This window comes from Protomyctophum parallelum (genome assembly GCF_964188405.1).
Source record: "Protomyctophum parallelum genome assembly, chromosome: 1".
In the NCBI taxonomy this organism is placed as follows: domain Eukaryota; kingdom Metazoa; phylum Chordata; class Actinopteri; order Myctophiformes; family Myctophidae; genus Protomyctophum; species Protomyctophum parallelum.
In genome coordinates, this window is record NC_139697.1 from 13,282,352 (window position 1) to 13,308,942 (window position 26,591).

Genomic DNA, 26,591 nt, shown 5'->3' on the forward strand with positions numbered 1-26,591 from the left:
CACTCTGTTGATAATGTTCAAGGACCAGCAGTGCTCTTCCACTCACTGCCAACACGCACACACTTTATCTGCCGGCCAGAGACACGCGCACTGTTACAAAGTTCATCAGCTCTCTCCACGCAGACTGAATATACGAGTGGCTCGGCAGATAGCTGTGAGAGCGCGTATGCGTGTGTGTGTGTGTGTGTGTGTGTGTGTGTGTGTGTACACGTGCGTGTGCATGCATGCCAGGCCCGGCGCCACAGGGGTGCCTGCAGGGTGCCAACGTTCAGTTGCAAATTCTGCCCCCCTCAGTTTAAGTTGTATATATTATATACGTACATCATTGTCTATTGTCATCATTACTATATAAAAATGATGTGTGCCCCCTCGCCATTTTCAGCTGGCCGTCTCAGTCATTTCGTCCTGGAGCACAGTCTGGTGCGTGTATGAGCGTGTGCGTGTGTGTGTGTGCGTGTGTGCGCGTGTGTGTGCGCGCGTGTGAGAGACATACTGTATAGCGTGGGTTCATCTGTCCTCGGAGCAGCTGTCTGTCTGCGACGCTGATGAGGAGCCATATGGCACAGCCTGCGTACAGTAAAATATGCAGTGTCCATTTAACTCTGACAATGTACAGATGTAACCAAACGGACCCTGTAAGGGTCCGTTTGGTTGCATCTGTTGCATTGTCAAGAGTTACAAATGGCTAAAAGAACCCTGTGGCTTTTACTGTGTGTAATTCAATCACTGTACTGTTGTACACCCTATAGTTTGATTAGTTTCATATATGCATGCTGAGAAGGAGCAGCTGACACCAGTACATTATGTATTGAGGACCGTTATATATGCATTCAGATCCGGGACCCTTTCATGGGTTCATTTTTAACGGTTGGTTTCACAGTTTAAAGCTGCAATCCAGAACATTATTTTATTTGAATTTTATTCTAACCAATCACCGTCGAATTAAATGGTGCAGACAAAACGACAACATTTCGATGTCGGGTGGAAACCCCATATGTCCAAAACTTGTAACATTACTTTTCAGGATTCTACTATATTCTTTTATGCAAAAGTATAGCAGATCTACAAGCTCAAAACTTTTTTCGAGGTGCGTTTCAAGCCGCGTTTTGACCTTGCAGATTTTGTGTGATGCTGCAGTGTGATCAAGTATAGGTCGTTAATTTACAGGAAAAAACCCCCACAAAAAGTTAGAATATGGAGATAACAGATTTCTGCCTGACAGCAACAATGTTATTCTAGGCTAGGGGTAGTGCGGTGCGGAGCATGCCATGGCCTAGTACTACTGTATACAGTGAAGAAGTAGAAGCTCCAATAGTGTTTATTTGTGTTAAAAACACCATTAAATTAAGACACACAACGTTTCGGCCGTGAACGGCCTTCATCAGGTGATAGTAATCAGTATGTGATAACCTCCCTTATATCATGGTCGTCACGTCACGTGACTGACGTTAACTGCAGGGCAGGTAACTTTCAAACACCACATCGTGACATGAGATGAGTTGAATGACCACCACAACAAGCACGTTCACAACATTATAACAAGGTTTAAAAACGTGCTGGTGTTTAGGCTTGTTACAGAGATATTTTTAAATATTCTTAGTAGTACTACTGGTATACCAGTAGGGGTTGGAAGATTTACGCAGGGGTTAGCCTTCCTGGGCTGGAACTCTTGAGCTCGTCCATCATGTATTTTTATTTCATTCTTGCCCTGATGAAGACTCTGTGTGAGACAGTCCAAACATGTCGGCTTCTTTTAACCTTTTTATAAATAAAGTACATCTATTTTTATCCACCCTGTCCTAATTTTTAATGTTTTGAGTGCTCGGAACACCGCTTTGTCTTTAGTATTCCACTCCCGCTGATCTTTGAAGCACCAGCCTATACTTTTCACTGTTACTTTTTGCATCTCCATCGAGCACCTGGATGATTTTCTTTTTATTTATTTTGTACAATAATGACATGCCCAAAATACGGATGGCAGGTTGAAATTGGTTAAACTTGTACAATAATCTTAGGAACTTATTTTTTTGGGGACAAAAAGGTCTTCGTCAGGGTCTATCTGAGATAGACGCTGACGAAGACCTTTTGGTCGAAACACGTAGGTCCTTTAACTTTATTTGCCTTGCTCATCAAATAAACTATTACATTTTTCACCAAAGACGGAGATAGACCCTGAGATAGACCCTGACGAAGACCTTTTGGTCGAAACGCGTAGGTCCTGTAACTTTATTTGCCTTGCTCATCAAATAAACTAATATATTTTTCATCAAAGACGGAGTGCCTTGGATTCCCTTCTTTTCTTTTCAAGTCTGCAACTTACACCTTGACAAGCAGTACAACTTGGAGGAAAGATACCTTTTGTCTATATAGTTTTACCTGTATCACCAAAGAGCACCCATCTAAGAGCCACTAACAGATCCCCTCTGTTTAGATTCCATCCCTCTATTTCTGAACGTATTTTTTTTATTCTATTCTAATTGTCCACTCCTTTCCAATTGGAAACCCCCCCATGACGCTCCCCTGGTGACCTCCCTGTGTGGCCTCTACTTATTGTTTACATAATACACATCATATGGTGCTCAGATGAGGAGCTGCTGTTGACAGCCAGTGTTGTCCTCAACACTTGCATAATGTCACTGAGGTGTTAGTTGGTTACACTACAGAGTCTGACCCCATGTACTGTATGGGCCCTATAGCAGATCATACAGCAGGATCATGTGCTGGTTGTTACACTCAAGTATTGTACTCAAGTACAATTTTGAAATATATATTTTTGAGTGGTGCTAGCCACTCCTATAGACAGCTATGTGTGTGTCCCTGGCTCTGTCTGACTGTCTGACTGTCTGTCTGTCTGTCTGTCTGTCTGTCTGTCTGTCTGTCTGTCTGTCTGTCTGTCTGTCTGTCTGTCTGTCTGTCTGTCTGGCGTTTGTTGACCCTTGAGGCCAGGGAGGAGGGCTTGTACAGTACAGTACAGTACAGTACAGTACAGTACAGTACAGTACAGTACAGTACAGTACAGTACAGTACAGCACAGCACAGCGCAGCACAGCACAGCACAGTACAGTACAGTACAGTACAGCACAGCACAGCACAGTACAGTACAGTACAGTACAGTACAGTACAGTACAGTACAGTACAGTACAGTACAGTACAGTACAGTACAGTACAGTACAGTACAGTACAGTACAGTACTGCACCACTCACTTCAGACTTCAGAGTATTTCCAATTTGCAATACTTTTACTTCCACTCCGCTACATCTCAAATATTGTACCTTTTAGTCAACTATACAATTATTAGACATTATTAGAAAACTTTAGTTTATCAGTTACATCGTAGATTTGAATTATTATTTAAAAAATTACATTAACCACTTCAGCCAATTTGAAAGGATCTATAAGCTCTACAATGCATTGTGAGCTGGTAGATCTGCTATTTTCAAAAGATTTGAATAGTTATACAATGGGACACCTTGTTAAATTATCTGCATAATGAGTAGGCCTACCACATAGTATTGATGCCGAAACCTTTGTCCTCAAGTACATTTTGAATAAGGGAATTCTACTGTTTTGTAGCAGCTTGTTCTAGATCTATATAGAGGCTATCTATTGTCCTGCATGCGCTGCTTGACAAAACACTTCAGACCAGTCCAAAAAGAGGGAACATGCCCATGCCACTATGCGCCACTCAGTGGTGTGTGTGTGTGTGTGTGTGTGTGTGCGTGTGTGTGTGTGCGTGTGTGCGTGCGTGCATGTGCACGTGTAGCCATGTCAACTGAAGGGGCAGTCATGCAGAAAACAGCACAGCAAAAGAGCTTTTCCGGAGCGTGGCTTTATGCACCCGAGGGTCCATTGTGTCCTGAGTCCTGATTGGGTAATTAATAAAGATTCTATTTATGTAAGCGGTGGCCGACCCGCTCCTTTTGTCCCGGGCCCCTCGTCTGGTCCCCTGTACAGTAACCTGAGCCTGAGTAAAACACACGCACGCACGCAGGCCCACACACACACACACGCGCGCGTGAGCGCGCACGCACGCACGATGACTTGTTTGTCCTTTGTTGGCCTTCGAATTTCGAAAGTGAGAGTTGGGAGTTTACACACAAACACATCGCTATAATCCCTACTGCACAGTGAAATGTGGAGTGACCCGTATGGGTCCTTTTCTTTTACACCCAGAGTTAAATAAACGCTCCAGATTTGACTGTGTGGCCACGAGACGGTGTATTCAAGTTGTATTCAATGCGCGGCGGACACGGACAGACAGTCTTGTTCCAACACACCTACAGTACACTGCTTTGCAAACCAAACCAATCCTGATGCCACAGCTATGCCAATATATGAAAGGACTGCCCGGCCTTAATGTCTTTGTTTTTACATCTCCAAATTGTTTGCACCCACCTTTAGCCAAACCTAACTTAGTCAATACATTGAATGTAGACGTCGCCAGATGTATCGTTATAGGCAGAGATCTCTGGTCGTCTATGGTAGGGGTTTTCAACAGGTGGTCCGTGGACAGACCACAGGTGGTCCGTGAAGGTATTGCATGTGGTCCCTGATCATGCATTTAGTAACATATAGCTTCCACCAGTGGACTAAACATTTGTGCACTGTTCTGTGGAAGTGCATCAATGTTGTCAGTTATAGCTAGGCTGCCTATACTGGGAAGTCTGAGGTTAAGAAATTCCACAGAAAAGACAGTTAGAATCTGAAGAAGGGTAAGTGTACCAGCCTGCCTGATTGAGTCATTATTACTAGGAAATGTGATTTGAAATACATGGGATACATTGCATAGCAAGTGTTACGGAAGCACTAATCTTAGCCCATATCCCATTCCAACACAACAGTGGTCCCCAGGTTGATTCTTAGTCAGGGTGGTGGTCCCTGGTTCACAATCCGTTGAAAACACCTGGTCTAGACTGTGTGAGACTGCATCAAGTGGTGGGGTTGTTAATGCAAGTTTGATCACAAGCAGAGTTGTGCAGGATTCTTTCATAGTATATGAATACATAAAGCCTAGTTTATATGTTGCGAATCATAACTTGCCATGAATTGTGGTCTCATACTTTTCAGAACACACAGTGGTGCACTGACAACTATCTAGAGTTGAATATGGACAAAACTAAAGAACTGGTCATTGAAACAAGTTAAACAACCCACACTCGAACCCACTCCTCATGAACAGGTTGACAGTTTCACATACCTTGGACTCACTCTGTAATAGACTTATAGGTTTGATCAACATATTACATCTATCTATCCATTCACGTTTTCAGCAAATACTTCATGTAAAGTTATTTATGTATAAGTTACCCGTATTGCTTCCAAGATCATCGGAATTCCTACACCCACACTTTCTGATATGAACAATAAGGCCATTAGCACTTTCGATATCAAATGACACTGATCATCCTCGGTATTGCGTTTTCAATCTCATGCCATCTGGACAAAGATACAGAACCTAATAGCATGGAAAAAAGGTTTGTTTTAGTAGGAGTTTTGTCCCCTCAGCCACCGCGGCATTAAACAAACTGCCCCGCCGATAGGATGGTTCTGTGTACAGTGGGGACCTCATGTTTATGTTGTCTTGGTGATATATCTTTTTCTGTGTTGTGTGTTGTTTTGTTTTGGGTGTTTTCAACAGACTGTGAAGATGAATATCCTTCGACACAATAAATATTATTATTATTACGTAGATCTGCTAGTATCGGCATGAGACACTAAGCGTTGTACAATGGACAACTCTCCCTACTTCATTCAAACTGAACATGACTTTGTCAATACATGAACATGTATTAGTCCTGATAACTGAGGACAGTCCAAATTAAAGATCACCTTTCCCTCTCCTCTCTCTCTCTCTCTCTCTCTCTCTCTCCCCTATACATCGCCTGATCCCATTGATATGTTTTCAGTTCAACATGCCCGAGCATGGCATCACATTATGTAGATGGAGTCTCCATTATCTGTATGTTCCATAAATACACAGAGTATACGGTAGTTGTACAATGGAGGACAAACACAGTGAGGAGTGTTTCTGTGTGGTGCGTGCGTGCGTGCGTGCAACCGTGCGTGCCTGTCCGCCGTCAGGTTCTTTTTTAGCGTGACAGATTACCTCTGACAGCAGGAAGTCACTTAGTTTCCGTCACTGTGATAGCGTTCTAATCTTGGGTGATAATGTCACCTCTCATGTGTCAGCCTAATTATCCTGACATGTCCCCTAGCGTCTCTGTTCTATGGAGAACATTTCATCCAGCGGCTCACATGTATAGAGGGACAAAGAATGGGGCTTAAATAGAACCCCTGGAGGACTCCGCTGCTGAATGGTCTGGTCAGGTGGAACAGTGAAACGACATCAGTGGGGCAATTTTAGTTCATCATTACTGCTAACCTACTGTATGTGCGGGGTGCATACGTTGGTTAGACATACTAACAGTGACAGGCATTAGTCAGACAACACCTTCACTCCCGACGATGTGTGGCAGGTTAAAACTAACCTGTGGCTCCCAACATGTGTGGCAGGTTAAAACTAACCTGTGGCTCCCAACATGTGTGGCAGGTTGAAACTAACCCGTGGCTTCCTGTGAGGTTTAAGGTTTGGGTTTTAGGTAGAGTGTCGGACTAATGCCTGTTGGACTGTTAGTATGTCGGATGCAATGAGCATGTACACAGAATAACTCTTCCTACTTAATTCCGGGCCGCTTTCCTACTTCCTTCACAGGTGTTACCGATGATACTAATTAAGGCTCTGTTCCGTTTAGTGTGCAGTGGTTCTCAAACATTTCATTTCAAGGACCCCCCCATATCTCTGAGAATGTAAAAAATTGTACACTCTCAAGAGTTACACACCCGCACGGGGCCATTTGGAACCCACTTAAGGACACTTTGAGACCCACTGCATGGTGTAGCAGAGTGTTTCTAGTGAGCAAACACGCACAAAAGCAGCATCCTGACTCTGTTTGACCAGAATGGAACAGAGCCTTCATTAATATCATCGGTATCACCTGCGAAGGAAGTAGCCTGTGGCCCAAGTTCTTTCCAAAATGGCATGTATGCAAATTAGCCCATTGGCACATTCAGATCCCATATAGTCTGTGGTAACAATCCAAATGAACATGGCCACATTAACTATATAAGTTCCGTTTGCAGAGTCATTGTCATTTAGCACGCCGTTTGCAGAGTCATTGTCATTTAGCACGCTGAGTGCTACTGTTGCTGACACAAATAATGATACATGTAATTAAAACCTTCTGCGCATTGGCCACACACGTACATAATGATAAAAAGTTATAGGCTACGTGTAGCCAAGTCTGTCTGGGACTCTGGGACTTGCTATGCTTTTAAATGCCAGCGTTTTCTCTCTCTCTCTAGCTCTCTCTTTCTCTCTCTCTCTAGCTCTCTCTCTCTGCTAGCATCATTCTCTGATGTTGTGGGTGTGTGTATAGCCCTGGGCCCAGCAGGTACAACATGCTACTAAAGCACAATTAGACAATTGAAAGCACCCTGCCAATCAATTAACACTGGCACTACTTCCAAGTGTCTCTTGCCCCATCTCTACTGCAGTGAGAGTTCACAGAAATGCTTCCTCACTACACTGACTCCCGGACCGTACCTATGTTCCCTCAGCTCTATGTTCCCTCAGCCTACGACAACCTACCTCCTCCCTCACCCTAACCCTAACCTCCCCCGGGGCAGACACCTAAACCTAACCGCAACCCTCTCCCGACCCGCAGCGCACCCCCAGGGCAGACACCTAAACCTAACCGCAACCAGGGCTGCCAACTTTCAGAAAAAGCCAAGAGTGAGACTTTAGTGTTATAATAGGCTCGACGCAAAAAAAGTGGCCTTTTTTAATGTTGATTTGGCCTTTTTTAACATTGATTTAGAGGAATACCGAAATCAAACCCTAGAAAAAAAAGTGAGTGATGCAACTCTGTGGGGGTCCTCGGGGGTCTCCCCAGAACATCCAGACCCCCCTGAACACACGCGCCCGGGGGGGCGGGCAGGTGTGCTGTTTTCATGCTCAGACCCAGCCAGCCAGCCACACACATAGCTCCGAAAGGGAGTGGTTGCACCACTCAAAAAATTCCTAAAATAGGCCTATATGAACATATATTTGTATATGCCACATCAACATATTTGTGGATATATTGTTTTTGTTTAAACTGCAAAAGAAAATGATATCTGCATATGATGCTGAATAATAACCCACATTTTGAATAATAGCATTTAACAAAATTAGTGAAAGACTTGCACTAGGTGAAGAGATGGTCAGTCTCCTATTGGTCATATGGTGCACCTTCTCCATGTGTGCCTATGTCTTCTATTAAATATCCATATTGGTTTACATAAAAACGTATTCTGATGTGATAAAACAGACTACATCACAAATTAATCACCCACCTCAGTGGAACATTCTCAGTCAGTCAGTCGTGGTCTCTCTCTCTGAACAGAACTAACGAGTCGCGATGCGGGACACACACACACACACACACACACACACACACACACACACACACAATATTTCGAAGCGATGTTAAACTCTGCATGGCTCATTTCCATGCGTCACAGTCAGGGACCCTGCTGACGAGTTGGAGGTTACCCTACTACACTACTGCATAATCTCATGCAGAACGGCTACTCTGCCATTTGTGAGGACGCACACATGGGCGCGCGCCGCGCGGAGAAAATTGTTGTTATGAGAGCCGGCTTGGCTTTTTTTGGCACATTATATGCCCCCCTCGGCGTGCGTATTGTGCGTGCGTGAGAAATGGTGGGTGTGGCGTGAGTGCGTGTGAAAGACGTCTCATGCGTGAGTCTCACGCTGAATGCGTGAGAGTTGGTAGGCCTGACCGCAACCCTCTCCCGACCCGCAGCGCACCTCGGGGCTGAGGGAACATAGGGCGGAGGGAACATAGGTATGACCCCCCAATCGTCAGTGCCCTGCATGCAGTGGCGGCCTTATATATGTTTCAATCGTTTCAATTGATTATTATTTTTAATTTTTGGGGGGAAAAATAAATAGTAGTAGTAGTATAGTGTGTTGTTTGGTTGTAATTGTTCCCACTTCCCAGTGTGTGCACTCACTGCACTAGCAGCGCTGACAGTTGCGATTGCATCATTGTATAGCCAATGCTGCCTTCCAGTTAAACCTTAAAGTAACAAATTGTTTAATCAAGCAAGCTGCTTTTGTGTATTTTCTACTTGGCTGTGTATGCTGTTCATGCTTTGAAGTCCGATAATGCACTGACAACAAATAAATAAATAAAGGTTTTTAAGGCCGCCCCTGCCTGCATGTGCAAGTTCAGACTGAGTGATAAAACCACTGAGGAGAACAATGGACGAGGAGGATTCCTCAATGTACAGAAGGATATAAATGTAGTATTTTCAGTGCCCAAATAAGTAGGTATATGTGCGTGACATCATCATCATACTGAGTAGCAAAAGACTATACTTTCTGGCCTTGACAGTCACTTTGCCATACGATTCCATTTGCCACTCATTTATGCATGTGCATATCCTCTACAATATATACCATCTCTGCAGATTACTGGTCCACACAGTAGCGTTAACTAGCAGCGCAGGTCTACACATGTTTTTTGTTTGTCCAAAATAGATTTAAAGTGGTTCAAAATGGCCAATTATTTTGAGTGGTGCAACCACTCCAAGGAACAGCAAGGTCCTAACTCCTAACCTATGTGTGTGTGTAACCTCGCCCACCAGGCTTTCCACCACCTCGGAGGAAAGCCTGGTCTCTGTTTCATTTCGGTATATGATCCAGGCGGGAGCGGATGATATCGTTACGTCATGTTGTAGTATTGTTTTGTAGTCGACAGGCAGGAACAACAAACACGAACTTCCTTTTCCCTCAAACCGGAAGAATAACAATAAAAGCTCTCGTAGCCTGCAGCTTTTATTGAGAAAAATCGGTTTGAGGGAAAAGGAAGTTTGGGTTTGTTGTTCCTGCCTGTCGACTACAAAACAATACTACAACATGACGTAACGGAGTTGCACCACTCAGTTCACACGGGTGTGATTTTATTTTATTTTTTTAAATAAAGGTGTTGCTTTACTCTCTGGAATAAAAGGTTTATAAAAACAGCAAATATTTGTACAAAATGACCAAGAGGACATGCAGCTTTCTTGTATTTGTGTGTGTGTGTGTGTGTGTGTGTGTGTGTGTGTGTGTGTGTGTGTGGGGGGGGGGGTGGGGGTGGGGGGTGAGCCCCTGGGACCCCCGGGGGACACACATGAAAGGCCTGGCTGTGGCTGTGAGGCCCTGCTGGGAGCTGAAACAAGGCTGCCGAGGAGAAGAAGAAGCAGCATGCCTTTAGTCCCAAACTCCAGACCTCACATGACCCGTCAACAGATCACACAGAATTATAGGAGGACTTTGTGCCTCGTCACCGGCCAGTCCTAAAGTTGTTGGGCCTGAACTGAACTAGCCCTTTGTGTCTCTCTCTCTCTCTCCCTCTCTCTGTATATTGTCATTATCTAACTGCTCTCTCCTTTGGCCCGTTTCAAAGTGCGGTAGAAAAGGAGAAAAAAAAGGAAAAGGAAAATAAGCAGATGAACGTGTCTCTAAGGATCATGTGGATTTCTATTTGGAACCGGCTGCCAACTTAGTTTAGACTCTTCCGCTGTGCGGTAATATGTGTGTGTGTGTGTGTGTGTGTGTGTGCGCCGTGCGGTGTGTGCGGTGTGCGTGTGTGCGCGCGCGCGTGTCTCTCTCTAAGGTTGGTGGTGGACAGCGTATTGCCAAGTACTCATACTTCAATTACACCACCACTCGCACCGTAACCTCTTTGCCTTTTTCTCTCAGCAAAGTGTGAATATGTTTGACTGCATAACTGCTGTGTCTGTGATGTTTTAGAGAGTCTCATGTAAATATGGCTGAGCTACATGCGGTCAACTTTAACAAACCTTTGTCTTTGAACTTCAGAGGAATATCACCTACACCTACACTGATGTTGTCTTGTTATCCACAAATATACCAACTATTTCCTCTTTCCGCTATATTTTGCTGATTCCACACAATCAGTCTTTGAATTCATTTGTAGTGTATATACGCAAAAAGCAGTTCAACATCTCAATCGTGCATTTCACGGAAACAAGTGTAAGCACACTTAAGCGTCAAGAAAGTCATCTCTTTCGTGTTTTTAAACAGTTGGTGGATGGAAATGACGCTAGTGCGCGGCTTGTAGCAAAGAAAATTAAAAAGAATTAAACCCTTTTACGACGCTACAAGTTGAAGCGTAATTTCCATCCAGCCGCTGTTTAAAAACCCGGAGGAGACGCCTGCTCTAGGCGTTTTCTCGCCACCTCTTGACGCTTAAGCGTGCCTGCACCCACAGCGATATACTCTGCGATATACTCTGAATCAACCCGTTTTGTTTTCGACATTCCCCCGATTGACTAATTATCATCATCACCAGTGCAAACCTCCCTCGTCTTGTTCTTCTTCACAGAGTAACGATGACGAAGCTCGTCCTGTTGTCCGTGGTGGCGCTGCTGCTGCTCCTGGTGGCGGCGGAGGGCGGTGCGGACAGAGTGGTCTCGTCGTCGAGGACGTCGTCGAGGACGTCGAGGACCAGGAGGGAGCTGGCCAGCCCGCTCCACGTGGGGGGCATCCGGGACCCGTTCGGGGCGTACTGCCAGCGGCGGCCGGGCCCCTGCTGCCCCGGCCGGGACGACCTGTGCACCGTGCCCTACCTGGACACCATCTGCTACTGCGACCTGTTCTGCAACCGCACCGTGTCCGACTGCTGCCCCGACTTCTGGGGACACTGTCTGGGGATCGCGCCGCCCTTCATCGGTGAGGAGAGCATGCCATGCCGTGAAAGCCGAGGCGAGGGGAGTGGTGTGTGCGTGCGTGCGTGCGTGTGTGCGTGTGTGTGCAAGAGTGCCGTGTGTAGGGCAGTAGTTCTCAAACTTTAGCCGCAGACACCCATCTTAAGAGGTTTTGTGCCAGGGACCACCAGAAGAGAGGATTTATGTAAAACAAAATCTAAAATATTCAACATTTTCCATAATGTTCAAATATTAAAAAGAAATAGCAGATGTACGCGTGGCATGAAGTGACCCGCTGTGAGCTTGTAGATCTGCCAAGATCCTGAGGACCTAAAGCTTTGAGAACCAATAGTGTAGTTTTAGGGAATCAACGTTGAATGTGCGTTCATGCGTGCAGGAGTGCACACTAGCTGGGGTTCAATCGCGTGCGTGAGTTTGTGTGTGTGTGTGTGTGTGTGTGTGTGTGTGTACGTGCATGCGTGCGTATATACGTGCGCGACGCGTGTATGCGTGTGTGCGTGGCACTGTTCATGCATGTGCTAATGCTGTTTCTGAGTGCGTGTGGGCCTGTCACAGAGGATTAAGCTCCACTCAGGTCACCGTCGGACCCAAAAGCACAGTCTCCCACAGCCAGGTCAGCGTGCCACAGACACAGACACAGACACAGGGCTGCATGGGACCCAAGACTGAATTGCAATCACAAGTCAGGTTGTTTTCTTTCACACAGACTCTCCGCTGTGTTTTCAAACCCAACACTAACAGTGAACGTTCTTATGAGAACGCTCTCAGTGGGGATCTGATTAAATAAGAAAAAGAGGTTGCGCGTCAACAATGGGTTTTCTCAGTGGATTACTGCAGTGCTACAGACCCAAAATCCAGTATACAGATCAAAAGTATAGGAGTTGAAAAAAATCCCCAAAAAGTAGCACATCCAAAATTACAAACATTTCCATTCCATTTGTTATTAATGGCACACAACAACAAACAAACGCTTATGCGTTTCGGAGTCTTCATCAGAGCTTTCACGTCAAATAAATTCAACTCACTTCATTCAAAAGGTCAGAGTTCAGCACCCACAGCTGGTCTCAAGTCAATCAGCAAGGTCCAATCACATGTATGCAAGATGAAAACACTGATTTGTTATAATAAAATTAGTTACAGGCAATTTCAGAGTTCAGGCATATACAGTATCATATAGTTACACGTCCAATAAACGCTATAATCGTCATTCAGTCCATTGGGTGTTGCATTCAAAAATGGCATTTCTCTTTCTAAGAGACTGATTATTAGCTTGTGGAATGTTCTTGGGCTTCCCTCAACTGTAGTTGTATGCAGATAGCAAAGATTATGCCTGATTTTTAGCGCTGCAACTAAGTCCCAATAGAGGGTATATGCGCATGCATAAAGTGAGTGGCAATCAGACAGGACTGTTTGGATGTATAGGCTTCAGTGTCAAGGCCAGAAAGTAGTAGTTTTGCCACTCAGTAGGCGTTCCCTACATAACTTCCGGGTATGATGATGATGTCACACACATATACCCTCTATACGACTACAGTACGTTGTCTCTATTACCCACCTTTGCGGCTCCATTTATATGTGCTTTCACGGTTAAAGGCACACCGCTGATTTGCCTGTGGGTCTATGCAGAGGTGTAAAATGTGCCAGCAGCAGCGGCAGTATAGCGCTACCTGAGAGAACGGAGTGGAGAGAACAGTAGACTTCTCATAAGCCCAGACAGGGCGATGGAGGGAGGGAGTGGAGGGGAGGGTGGGGGGGAGTAGAGGGATGAATGGAGGTCAGCAGAAAGAATGCAGGCTATGTGAACGAAGGGGGAGAGAGAGGAGAGAGGTCGCAACAGGTATGCGCTCGGTAGACAGCAGAGGTGGCAGGCCATGCAGAGGGACATGCATGCACTTGCACTGCCGCACACATATATACACACTTGTGCACACGCACGAACGCACGCACACACACACACATGCATGCATGCACTTGCACTGCCGCACACATATATACACACTTGTGCACACGCACGAACGCACGCACACACACACACACACACACGCATGCATGGACTTGCGCGTGCATTTCAAAGGGGGAAAACTATAAGCTGAGCTTTTGTTACAATACAGGAGGTCATTTTGTCTAACTCCTCCTTTGTTGTGCAGGAAATTACTTCTTGGTAATCATACTCGTGTGAAGTGGGCGGTGCTCTTATCATCATAATATCGTCATCCACATTCCGACCAATCGCAATTTGCCTCCTCACTTTTCTGTCCTCACTTTTTATCCTCAAATCGTGCTACAGTACAGACACACACTCACACTCACGCGCACATGCACATGCGCGCACACACACACACACACACACACGCACACGCACACGCACACACACACACACACACACACACACACACACACACACACACACACACACACACACAGCTGGGTATATATAGGAGGGGATGGCACCCCTCAAAAATCCATAGACTTAATTAGCTGCCACATGACGTCACAGGGGCAATACATGATCACAATGTCAAAGTGCCATGCAGGCTGTTTATTAAAACAATGCAGAATACAAATGGGAATAGGTTGGAGTCGGTTGAAGCAAGCTGAGGATAGTGGTACTTTAAGTGCATTTTGATGCCAATACTTGACTCTTTTCGACTTTGTAGTTTTGATACTTTTGCTTGGAAAAAAATACTTTTTACATCACTGGCAGGCAGGGAGACGCAGGCGGCTAGACCCCTGTAAAGCCATGCCGTAAACGTAATTAAATCATGAACTACGAGGGAGGACGTACAATGTCACCGACTATAGAGCAAACCTTCTTTCTTTATGCCTACTTTAACACGTTGGTTTAATTTCCTTCCTTGTCAGTTTGAGTTATTCTCCTGTCTTGTCACAGACTGGTAGTTTATCATGAAGTCATCCTCCAGAGGCTGAGACAGCTGATGGGGGAAAATTGGTGTTTGACAGATAGAGATATATGGCCGTAAATCAGCCTATACTTGTCTCCCGCAGGCCTCTCCCTGGCCTCTACACACACCACTGCATGCCTCACGACACATTTATAACCCACACTAGGCTTTAGAATTCATAATTCCCAGTCAGTCAGCGTATACATGTGTATGTGTTGCCCTCGATCCCCTGGTGGAGTTGGTTTGGAGAACGCCCTTTCTTGTAAATATTAAGATCATGCATCAGCCGCGGTGTCGCTGGATAAATCAAAACAGTTTACACAATCCATATTCAAGGCATGGTTACAAAGGCAGATTACTATCAGCCACATACCACATAGGGGCTCTACTCTGTGCTGTGGCTTAACCCATTAGCGCACTGACCACATAATAATCAAACCATAATGTTGGTCTTTCCAATCCCTCTCAGGCCTGCATGATAAGTAATGGCATTCCTGGGGATGTCGGCAGGGACATTTTGTGTGTTATAATCCCTCTATAATGCATTTTAACAGGGATTATAATGCATTATGAAATTATTATAATGTATTACAACTATGATAATTATAATACACCATGATCCTAAGGATAAAACTAAAAGTGAATAACCAGCAATCATCATTGCTGGTTGTAGGACGTAGGACGGCACTCAACTGTATACTGTAAAAGTCATTATAAAATAATATCTGTAATTATACCGGTTTTATAAAGTAGATTATAATGCATTCATAATCTGCATTTTGCGTAGTAATGCATTCTAGAATGTAGCCTATACTCAAAAAAGTACTTCAGAAAACTGTACTTATTTTGAGTTGCTTGCCACTCCTACGTGGTGTATCTAATAGCAATTCATGAAAGTAATTCCCTTAACACTAGGAAGTCTGAGCAGCCGTTCTGACCGAATTTGAGATTTCAACGTTTATTTTCTTAGCCCATGGAGTCCAGAGAAAGTTCCCCTTGCATGACTTTGTCTAAATATTCGATTGAAATCATCTCTGTTTTTTTTTCCATTTGAAACGTTTTGTAAATATGATTTTAGGCATATATCTCTTACTCAGTCTGACTATAATCGGCCCAATCGACCGCCGTCACCCTTTCTCCCCCTCTCGTCTTTTGTTTGCGCTGCTTGATAATGGTGACGTTAATGGTGATTCCCCGACATTTCCTTTTCACTTGATATCGTTTCGTAGAGAGCGCCTTATATAGCGCCTTATATACCAAATGAAAGCCCCAATTCCATAGTTTACATGGTATTTTGAATTTTTTTAAATGAGCAAAAAATGAGCGAGTTATGATCTAAAGAAAAAAGGTGGAGAAAAAAAAAGAGCACACAAACAGACAGCTGGAGATGTTGTTGTTGTTCAAGCCTGCATTCCATGTCCAACGAATTAAATCATATACGTTTGGATGGTTAATTAACTTGGAATTTGTTTATTATTTTGATAAGATAATAGGAATATGAATACAATGATTATCATTGTTATTATTATTATTATTATTATTATTGAATGCTCGGTTAGACTCGACCCGACATTTACTTTCCATGAAGCGAGAACGCTTGCCGATGCGCGATACAAAATAAAAAGTGTTTGGAATAATTCCAACCAGATAGACCTCCCGAACCGCTAAATGTTTTGTCAGTCAAAAGAACAGTTCTTTCTGCAAGCGACGTGGAACGTATGTAGGCCTGCTGCTGTGGATGAATTTGTTTCACAGCACAGCCACAGCCTATTCTGGCATATAGGCTAAATATCGCCAGCTCTTTGTCAGTCAAAATAGTTCAGCTCCTTCTTTATCTGTAAACTTTTCTGCAAGCGACCAGATCCGTGGAACTTTCCTTTTTCTCTCTCTCTCTCTCCCTCTCAGGGAAGCATGTAAATGTTCATGAATTCAATAACTGCTCGATGTTATAAACAGCAGCTGAGCTGGGGTTTCTCCTCAACATGCAGTGGCATTTCACGTGTGGAGTTTATTTTTTGGATCACCAGGCTGCATGCTTTCTATTTAGTGTGCAAGGCTATTTAGCAAGGCTATTTAGTGTGCATTTAGTGTGCAAGGCTTACATCCGGTACATCCGTATGCGCTGATTTCCATACACAACACATACACGATCCGTATCCTCTCCTCACCGGATGTTGAATTCACAGTGCTAACGGCCGTATTCTGAACGATGTTTTTATTAATTAAACTGATATAACAACATAACGTGGCTAATAATTGTTTATTTGGAATGTACTTTGGCTGGTAATTTAGGTAGATATAACGCGACTCACTTGTATAAGTAATTTACCGCGGACAGGCCGCATTTAATGCAATACATTGGCTTTAGTAATGTTGTTAGCTTATAATATTAGCAACTGTAAGCTAACGGCTGGAGGACTACGGACAATCCGGTCAATAACATCATTACACTTAAACATTAATACAATTATGTCATGTTTACATGCCTAGTCAAGCAGTCTGTACATCGCGTGGGGTCACATATATTAATTACATCGATAACACACAAGAAAAGACAAGTGATCTTTGCTCTTTTGGAAGGAAAAAAAAGAACAACAAAAGGCATGTTGCAATATAGTACTAACGGGCAACGTTAAAATATATATTTTTCACATGTAGGCCTATTATTAGTTTTATACATTTTAGGAGTGAAAACATGTGTTAAGAAACATATTATGATTTAATTCGTTGGAAATGGGATGCAGGCTTGAACAATGTCTTCTCCAGCTGGAGAGGGACGTGTGGGGGAGAGAGTGGCCAATCAAATCGCACCAAAAACACGGTCCCCTTGACCGTTCAGCCGACTGAGTAGTAGTGAAATTTTTTCAGACTTCGTAGTGTTAATAGCACAGTGAGGAAATTAAATTCTTATCTCACTGTGCCGCATTTAATTCATTTTGATATGATAACAAAGAGCACAGGGCCGTATGATTTTGTCAATGCCCGGTGTGGAGCATGCAGGGGCCATGAGGCAGCGTGTGGGGCCCCTGGCACTGGGCCCCATGCCCAGTGGTCTCTGTAGAGGCCCCCATGCCCTGGGTCTTTGCTGTAGGTAAGCCGGTTAAGGCGTGACGTGGGCCATGAACAGCAGCCAGCATCGGAATCCTGCTCGTGGATTACTGGAGATCACAGTCCACTACAACACCGGCTCTCAATGTGGGCCGGGTTCTGGGGGCCCACAGGGGTCCCCCAGCTAAACGATACTGATACTGTAGTTAAGAATGGAAATGGGCCCTTCTGTGACTCTGAGAGTGAGCAGATGGAACCAACGGGACCCGTTAAACTGACACTTGTACAAGTAGATGAAGTAGAAGAGTAGCCAAATGCATATTGTTGCTTTTGGGAAGAAACCTCCCATCTCCAAATTTTAACTTTTTCAGGTTTTTTTTATAAATCAATGCCATACTTTATCATACTATAGGCAGCCCAAAAGCATCAAAAGTAGCAGGTCTACAAGCTCGAAATGCGTCACGAAGCTTGTACTGTACATGTGCTACTTTTGCTGTTTTTGAGTTTGAATCCTGAAAAGTAACAGATTTAGGATAGTTTAGGTTTCCACCCAAGAGAGACGATATAAGCTGGGTCCTTGGAATTATTAACATCTTTGACAATCACTAATTTAAAGTGCACGTAACTACACTATCAACAGAGACAGTGCAAAACACAAACGCATGCCCAAACATGCGCACGGGCACACGCACACGCACACGCACACGCACACACACACACACACACACACACACACACACACACACACACACATACACACACACACACACACACACACACACACACACACACACACACACACACACACACACACACACACACACACACACACACACAGAGACACACTTCCAGGCGGCACCCTCATAAAGCAGGTTACAGGTGGGGTGTGGTGGGGTAAGGCGTCAGGCCAGCATTGCTACACAGAGGGTTTGAGTGTCTTGGAGAGGCAGACAAAGAGGAAGAGAGAGGAAGAGAGGGACAATGTTTCCAGAAGAAAACTTGTGTATTATGTTGCCTTGGGGCGTGTGTATACACACACACACACACACACACACACACACACACACACAGAGCAAACACACACATTCACAGAGCATGCACGTCACACGCACAAGCGCGCAACCATTATTATTATTGTTTGTCTGCTTATTAACCTGACCGTGGTGTCTTTCCTTCAGGTACTTGTGACAGAAACGGACAGCAGTTCTTCTCAGGACAGACGTACAAAGACAACTGCAACCTTTGGTATGTGATGTCACTCACCCCGTCTGTCTGCACTTCCTGTTAGCACGTCTGCAACGGAAGCTGTCGTTTTCCTCTCTCTTTCTCTCCGTCTGTCTGTCTCTGTCTCTCTCCCTGTCTGTCTCTGTCTGTCTGTCTGTCTGTCTGTCTGTCTGTCTGTCTATGTGTCTGTCTGTCTGTCTGTCTGTCTGTATCTCTCCCTCCCTCCCTCCCTCTGTCGGTCTCTGTCTATCTCTCTTTCTCTCTATTTCTCTCTCTTCTCATCTCCTTGTCCTTTTCTGTCACTCTTTTCATTTGACTAACAATACGTGTGTTCTTTGGACTGCTGGCGACAGACCTTTGTGATTGGGTATCATTGGCTCATTTAAGGCACAGGCTTGGGCACACATGGTTGCATGCACAGTGTGTTGCACACCCCCAAATTCCAACTTGACCTGTCTTCTTGTAAACATGCAGATTGATGCACGCACGCATGCATGCACGCATGCACGCACACACACATACACACACATACACATGCACACGCACATGCATGTATTTGCACCTGCCCCAATAATAAACACTCCAGATTGTCTTGTAAACTCACCCCTCTGTTGTTTCACATTAACAGGTCTGGGTGGGTGGCTTAGATCCGGCAGTGGTTCCCGAAACTTCGCGCCGCGTTTTATCTGTTGGAATATATATAGGCCTATATATATTTTAAAATGTAGGATTTTATTTTTACTCGAGTCGAGACCCATAAACATTGGGGTTAGGGTCACAGTATAGCGTACAGTGGGTACGGTGGGTGGTGTTACAGTAGCTTACAATGTGGTACGGTGGGTGGTGATACAGTAGCGTACAGTATGGTATGGTGGGTGGTGTACTGTACAGTATGGTACCTCTGTGACGCCAGACACATTCCTCAGACCTCCCCTGACTCCTTCCGACTCTTCTCCTCCTCCCATCTACCGTCTGTTTATTCTTTACAGCTATGTGTTACACACACGCACACACACACACGCATGCACATACGCACATACACACGCGCGTGCACGAGCGCACACCCAGGGGTGGTTGGGAAACTGAAGTGCCATGCAGGCTGGGTTTTGCCAGACACAGTGTTTGTGCAGGTTTTAGGGCCGTGATCACAGTGGATTAACTCAATCCCTCAAGCCCTGAGAATATTACCCTCATAACCGCGAATAACTTGGCTGTGGACGGAGTAGGGGGGGGGGGGGGGGGTCTTGTTCTGAGTGTTCAGCGAGGGTGGCTGCATTGTGTGAGAGAGGGCGCAGCGGCACAAATGTGGCTGAAAGGATCAACACAGCTATTTTGCTTAATAAACGTATAATCACGATTATCAATGGTGACTTTGCGACGTCTATATGTCAGTGTGTGTCTGTCTGTGTGCCCACTGTCCAGAGACAGTTTCGCAAGCAGCTGGGCGGAACAGCCGAACATTTATTTGCGCACACACACCGCCAGTAGGCCACAGAGGTGGAGATGGTTAACTCGTTTTATAATGGAAGAACTGATCGGGCTGAAACATTGCCTAAATTATGAGTCATAGTTACAGTGACAGCTCCAGAAAAGTATGACTGGAGGTACTATGTAGGGGCTGGCTATTTAGGGAGGGGGGCTAATGAATCTTGGTTTACATAGAAGTCAGTCAATTTGGCTTGTTTGGAGGGGGGGGGGGGGCTTGGGGGGGGGGGGGGGGCTAAGCCACCAGAGGGGGCCCCCCCTTGCCCCCCCCCCCCCCCCCCCCCCTGGAGCTGTCCCTGCAAAGTTATGTCACAGATGACTGGAATAATAGACAACTGACGACGGACGAAATCCGTGATCCTCATGATTAGCCTATATATATATATTGGGCTTTTTGCCTTTATTGATAGATTTACAGTAGTTAAACAGGAAAGAGGGACAGAGATGGGGGGAGGACACACAGCAAAGGTCGACGGGATTGGGACTCGAACCCGTGACATGCTGTCAGGCTGGATTACCAGCCTACAGTAGGTGCCTGGACCTCTCGGCCAACCCAGGCCTAGACTTTATCTTTTGATTATTTTCATAATGCTTTTGTCCTTTGTGAACCTGATGGATGTGGAGATCAGGTGGCTTGTGTACAATGTTCTGGTTATTAACGCTGAGAGGTGAGGCCAAGGTGCAACCTTGAGATGTTGGAACAAAGTGTCAAGTTTCACGATTACATATAATAGTGTGCAACACCAAAACAACAATTGTTGATTACTTTTTGACACATCTTGCAGCCCTATGCTGTACCTGAAATATAACTGCAGCACATGATCTTGTTATTGCCGAACTCATTTCATTTAGTTTTAAGTTATATTTTTTGGCTTCGTGGTGCTTTGTCAGACTAATGAGAGAGAGAGAATGAGAAAAGAATGCCAGAGGATGTTTCACTGTTATAGGAACAGAGTTTTTCTGTGATGAGTGTCAATCCACCAGGTTTTCCCAGAATGGAATTTGGTTGTTGTTGCTGTTTTGGGGGTGTTTGGGTATTTGAGGCTGGCCCCCAGCTCACTAGCTGATGGGCAGAGAGGTCATCTGGCATGATCTGGGGAGCGGAAGGCCATCCGTTCCACCTCCGCCTCTCCCAGTCGAAGTGTCGAAGTGTCCCTGAGCAAGAAGACACTTAAACCATAACAGCTCAACCCCTTCATTCCACCACCCCACCAGGGACCAGTAAATACCCTCCCTATTTGGACATTTTGATGAAGTCCGTCGGGATGTTTCCAGGTTTTGCTCCGAGGTGAGAGAGATGTCTCTAGGAAGAGACGATCACCGCTCGTCAGGAAGCGAGGACAGGTCTGGTTTGTGTCTCGTTTCTGAGACGAGACACGTGTGAGCCATCATCTCCAACAGAGATGTCTTAGCAAAAAGAAAAAAAATCACACCCGTGTGAAGTGAGGGGCGCTCTACGTCATCATACATCATCTCATTCTGGCCAATCACAATTTGCGTCCTCACTTTTGTCCTCAATGCTTGTGTTTGTTTACACATGTTTGTGTTTACACAGACCCTCAAAGCTGGACATAGGAGGGGATAGTGCCCCTTTGGTCGGCTAACCCCCGACCAAATCGGAGCACAATGCGAGTTCCAAACTGTGGTTCCAAAAGTTGCAAAGTTGCGAGGTCATGCTGCTCAATAGACTCTCTGGCGCCTGTACACAAAATGTAACTCAAAGTGTAAAAAGGTGTAGAAGGTTGTTTTTACAGGGTAAATTTATTACTGAAATTAATTATATCATCTGGCTGGTGGTGAGGCTACAAGTGTGTCTATACAGTCCACGCGATTGGCAGTGTTTGTGTGTGTGTGCGTGCGTGTGTGCATGTGTGTGTGCGTGTGCGTGTGCGTGTGTGTGTGTGTGTGTGTGTGTGTGTGTCTGGGGGGCAGGGGGTGGGTGATAATGGCTGCTGTCCATTAGTTTCAGGACAGAGGTGACGATGAAGAAGATAACAGAGGTATTCCTGTAGTAGTTCCAAAGATACTATAGAGAGGAAAGGAGATAGGATGGAGGGAGTGAGACAGAGGAAAGGAGATAGGATGGAGGGAGTGAGAGAGAGGAAAGGAGATAGGATGGAGGGAGTGAGAGAGAGGAAAGGAGATAGGATGGAGGGAGTGAGACAGAGAAAAGGCGATAGGATGGAGGGAGTGAGAGAGAGGAAAGGCGATAGGATGGAGGGAGTGAGACAGAGGAAAGGAGATAGGATGGAGGGAGTGAGAGAGAGGAAAGGAGATAGGATGGAGGGAGTGAGACAGAGGAAAGGAGATAGGATGGAGGGAGTGAGAGAGAGGAAAGGAGATAGGATGGAGGGAGTGAGAGAGAGGAAAGGAGATAGGATGGAGGGAGTGAGACAGAGAAAAGGCGATAGGATGGAGGGAGTGAGAGAGAGGAAAGGCGATAGGATGGAGGGAGTGAGACAGAGGAAAGGAGATAGGATGGAGGGAGTGAGAGAGAGGAAAGGAGATAGGATGGAGGGAGTGAGAGAGAGGAAAGGAGATAGGATGGAGGGGAGTGAGAGAGAGGAAAGGAGATAGGATGGAGGGGAGGGAGGGAGGGAGAGAGGAAGTGAGTGGAATGAATGAAATCCTGAGAGAGGAAGTTGCATTCCACACCTGTCCTCCAAAACGGTTTCTCACTCCCCTGACATTTGGCCGCGTATTTGTGTGGCTTTCCCCCTGTGCCCAACTAACGTGTGTGTGTGTGTGTGTGTGTGTGTGTGTGTGTGTGTGTGTGCTGTATGAGTGTGTAAGTACAGTATGTGCCTGGGACGTGGGTGTGTACTGTGTGTGTGTGTGTGCGTGCGTGCGTGCATGCGTGTAAACATACAGGCGCGTAGGCGAGTGTTGACTTATAATCTCATTCGTACATCCTTACGATATTTATTTTCATGCTACCACTATAAGCTCGCTGGCTGTTTGTCTTGGCACGTCCGAAGTCGAGACCTCTTCGACCTCGCTGTCCGCTGCGATCCATCGGCATTAGTCTGCATGCAGCTGAGTAGTATCTCTTCTGTCTGGACCTGGATGGCTCATCATCTGCTCTGTCAATCTGAAGTATGACTCCTCCGATCAGCGCTGCTCCATTAGGCCTGACCCCGGTGGGCCCGATGGGGGAACGCAGATATGATAACATCTGGGGCCGTCAGTCATAAGAGTGATACATGAACACATATGATGGAGGCCGTCAGTCATAGAGTAATAATGGTCTAACAGTTAGACTATTATCACTCTATGACTGAGTCTAACCATTTTACAGTGAAAGTAAAAATGGTCAGACTCTAACCATTTTTACTTTCACTGTAAAATTTTGCTGTACTTTTTCTATATCAATACTTTTACTTGTACGTCTCAGTCTACTTTTACTTCACTGCAATTACATGAAAACTTTAGTTACTATAGTTACTTTTTAGATTTGGATTATTATCGCAAAAACATGGCCTACACATTTCGACCATTTAAAGACAGCCGATCTACAAGATCACACTGCATTGTGATTTGAAAAGACATTCTGCATAAAGAGTACTTTCTACTTTAGGTACTTTAAGTAAAAAAAATATACCAATTCTTGTGTACTCATACTCAAGTAAATTTGAATACCAGACTTTCACTTGTAACCTTGCCCCTTGAAGACAGAGACCCGTGGAGGTTAAGCCAACACACAGTTCCTGGTATAAATAGCCTGCAGTGTTCTGGGACAGCACTGGGAACCGCCTCCCGCTGTCAAACAAATGAGCCTCAGGCACCAGCACGGGCTCTGCTCTGTCTTCGCGGGCACGTCGAAAGCTGTTCCAAAATTAAGAAGGCTATTTCTAGTTGATCTGCGGGCCTATCAAATCAACCGTAACCTATCACTATAGTCCCAACAGTCAGGACAGGATGCATGTTTCAAAATGCAGAGGATACCGTGTGGAGTTTGCACGTTCTCCCGTGTCACCTATAGGGTAGGTAACAGTGATCCCGGTCCCTATACTACCTCCCCCTGGTCACCTGACCTGATGGAGGGGAAAGGAACTGGTCGGAATAACGTAGTTTCTTCCACATGCTACGCTCAACAGGGGAAACTCCCCTCTGTCAGGTGAAAAGAAGCGGCTAGGACTCCTCATACATTGAAGTAAGAATGAGGTTGTTCTCCCCAGGTTGACAGAGGGAGTGTAGCGCCCAGGATTACATGCAAATGTGCAGTGAAAACAACTAAAACTAGCCCCTAAATGCCTAATTCTAAGCCCATGACCCCAATGTGAATCTTTTCCTAACTCACTTTACACAAACATTAGCTGCCCTTCTTCTCGCTGTGGGGACCAGAAAGAAAAACAAAAGTGTTACTATATTTGCGGGGGACTTTTGGTCTCCACAATAGTCATAAACAAGACACTCACTCATTTTCCCATGTGTGTGTTCTCATTCTCGAGACCAGTGGTTTTTAACCAGTGGTCCTTGAGGGGATTCCAGGTGGTCTCCAGGTAAATGATGGAGAGTTGATAACCAAATGGACCCTAATAGATCTTCAACTCTTGAGAGGGGAAAATGAAACCAAACCATTTGGTTTCATTTTATAGATCTTCAACTCCTGAGAGTGAAAAATGAAACCAAACCATTTGGTTTCATTTTATAGATCTTCAACTCTCTAGAGTGTGAAATGAAACCAAACCATTACATTTTGGTTTCATTTTACGCTCAACAGTTAAATTCTTAATCTGCATTACTAAATTTACAGGAAGTCTACACAATTAGAGAATAGTTGTTATTTTGAGCAATGCCTGTTGTCTATGCTACCAACATCAATACAGCATGGAATTGTGGACAGAATCGTATTCCAACGACAACAAAATATTCAAAGTTTTGGGCCCGAGAGGCTAAATCTCATCAAATGGTGGTCCGTGACTCAAATGGCGAATAGATAGTGGACCTTGATATGAAAAAGGTTGAAAACCACTGCTCTAGACTAGCCTCTCAGCATGAGGGCTGCCGTACTGGCTGGCTAGGGAAGCCATGCTTCCGTAATGAAGCGCCAGGCAGCTCTCTCTACTCTCTACTCTACTCTCCCTCCAGAGCCTCCCGGTAGCCTGTGGTCCGGCTCCCACACACTCCTTCTTATCTTTTCCTCGTCTTGGCTGACCTCACTGATTTCAGCCAGAGAGAAGCCTATACAGCACAACGGTCAGCGTGCAATCAACATCATCATAGCCAAAAATGGTGCAGCTAACCAGTTTAATCAAAATAAAAAAATATGATAACCGCCATCGGTTTCTTATGCCAAGCAGGTTATAGCCTGGAAACCAGAAGAATCTGCCGGTACTAGGTTACACTTTTGACCAGAAAATGATATGCCTCGGGTCAGGAAATGTCTGGAGCAGAAAGGATAATGCTAAGCGAAAAGAGAAAACAACTATAGGTGCTCAGTGGAGGTACAAGTTTAGTTTAACACGTTCAAAGAGGAGCGATCCGAGCACTCAAAAAAGTAAAAATGAAGAGGACAGGCATAAAATCAAAAAGCCAACATGTTTCAACCCACTGGTCTTCATCAGGGCATGTATATTATAATAAACATGTTGGCTTAACCTTATTGTAATGTATAAGGTGCCTTGATTTTACTAGGCCCGTCCTCTCCTTTTTAACTTTTTTTGAGTGCTTGGATCGCTCCTCTACTTTCAAGAAGGATAATGCTAATTGATATCTAAAGCTGCGTTCAGACCTGAATTTATAAATTCGCCTCGGTTCGTCCCGTTTGTACCGCGGCAGGTAGCGCCGCGTCCGTTCGTCTTTGCATTGTAACCAAGTGGAGTCGCTAAGTACTCCTAATGTCACAGTAATACTACGCCACTCCCAATTACAGGGTGGGAGACCCGGAATACAAGGTAAGTGTTCAGTTTGAGTGAACAATAATGGTCGGTTGCTTCATGGAATATAACTTTATTCTGAGAACATACACAGTATTGACATTTCCTTTAAAACGTATATTCACTATTCACAGTATTGACATCTCCTTTAAACGTATATTCACTATTCACAGAGATACCAATAGGAGGTTATCAAGTCGTCCACTATACAGATAAGGAATCGGATCAATTGCACTAGGATACACTCCT

General features: G+C 45.0%; 1 protein-coding gene across 1 annotated transcript in view; it reads left to right on the forward strand.

Moving 5' to 3' along the window:
• tinagl1 (tubulointerstitial nephritis antigen-like 1) overlaps positions 1–26,591 on the forward strand; it is a 65,633-nt gene that overhangs the window by 1,867 nt on the left and 37,175 nt on the right. Inside the window, exons 2-3 of the mRNA XM_083776152.1 lie at positions 11,461–11,807; positions 18,933–18,999. Coding sequence (XP_083632278.1) covers positions 11,468–11,807; positions 18,933–18,999 — 407 coding nt within the window. The 5' untranslated portion in view covers positions 11,461–11,467. The remainder of the gene's footprint in view (positions 1–11,460; positions 11,808–18,932; positions 19,000–26,591) is intronic.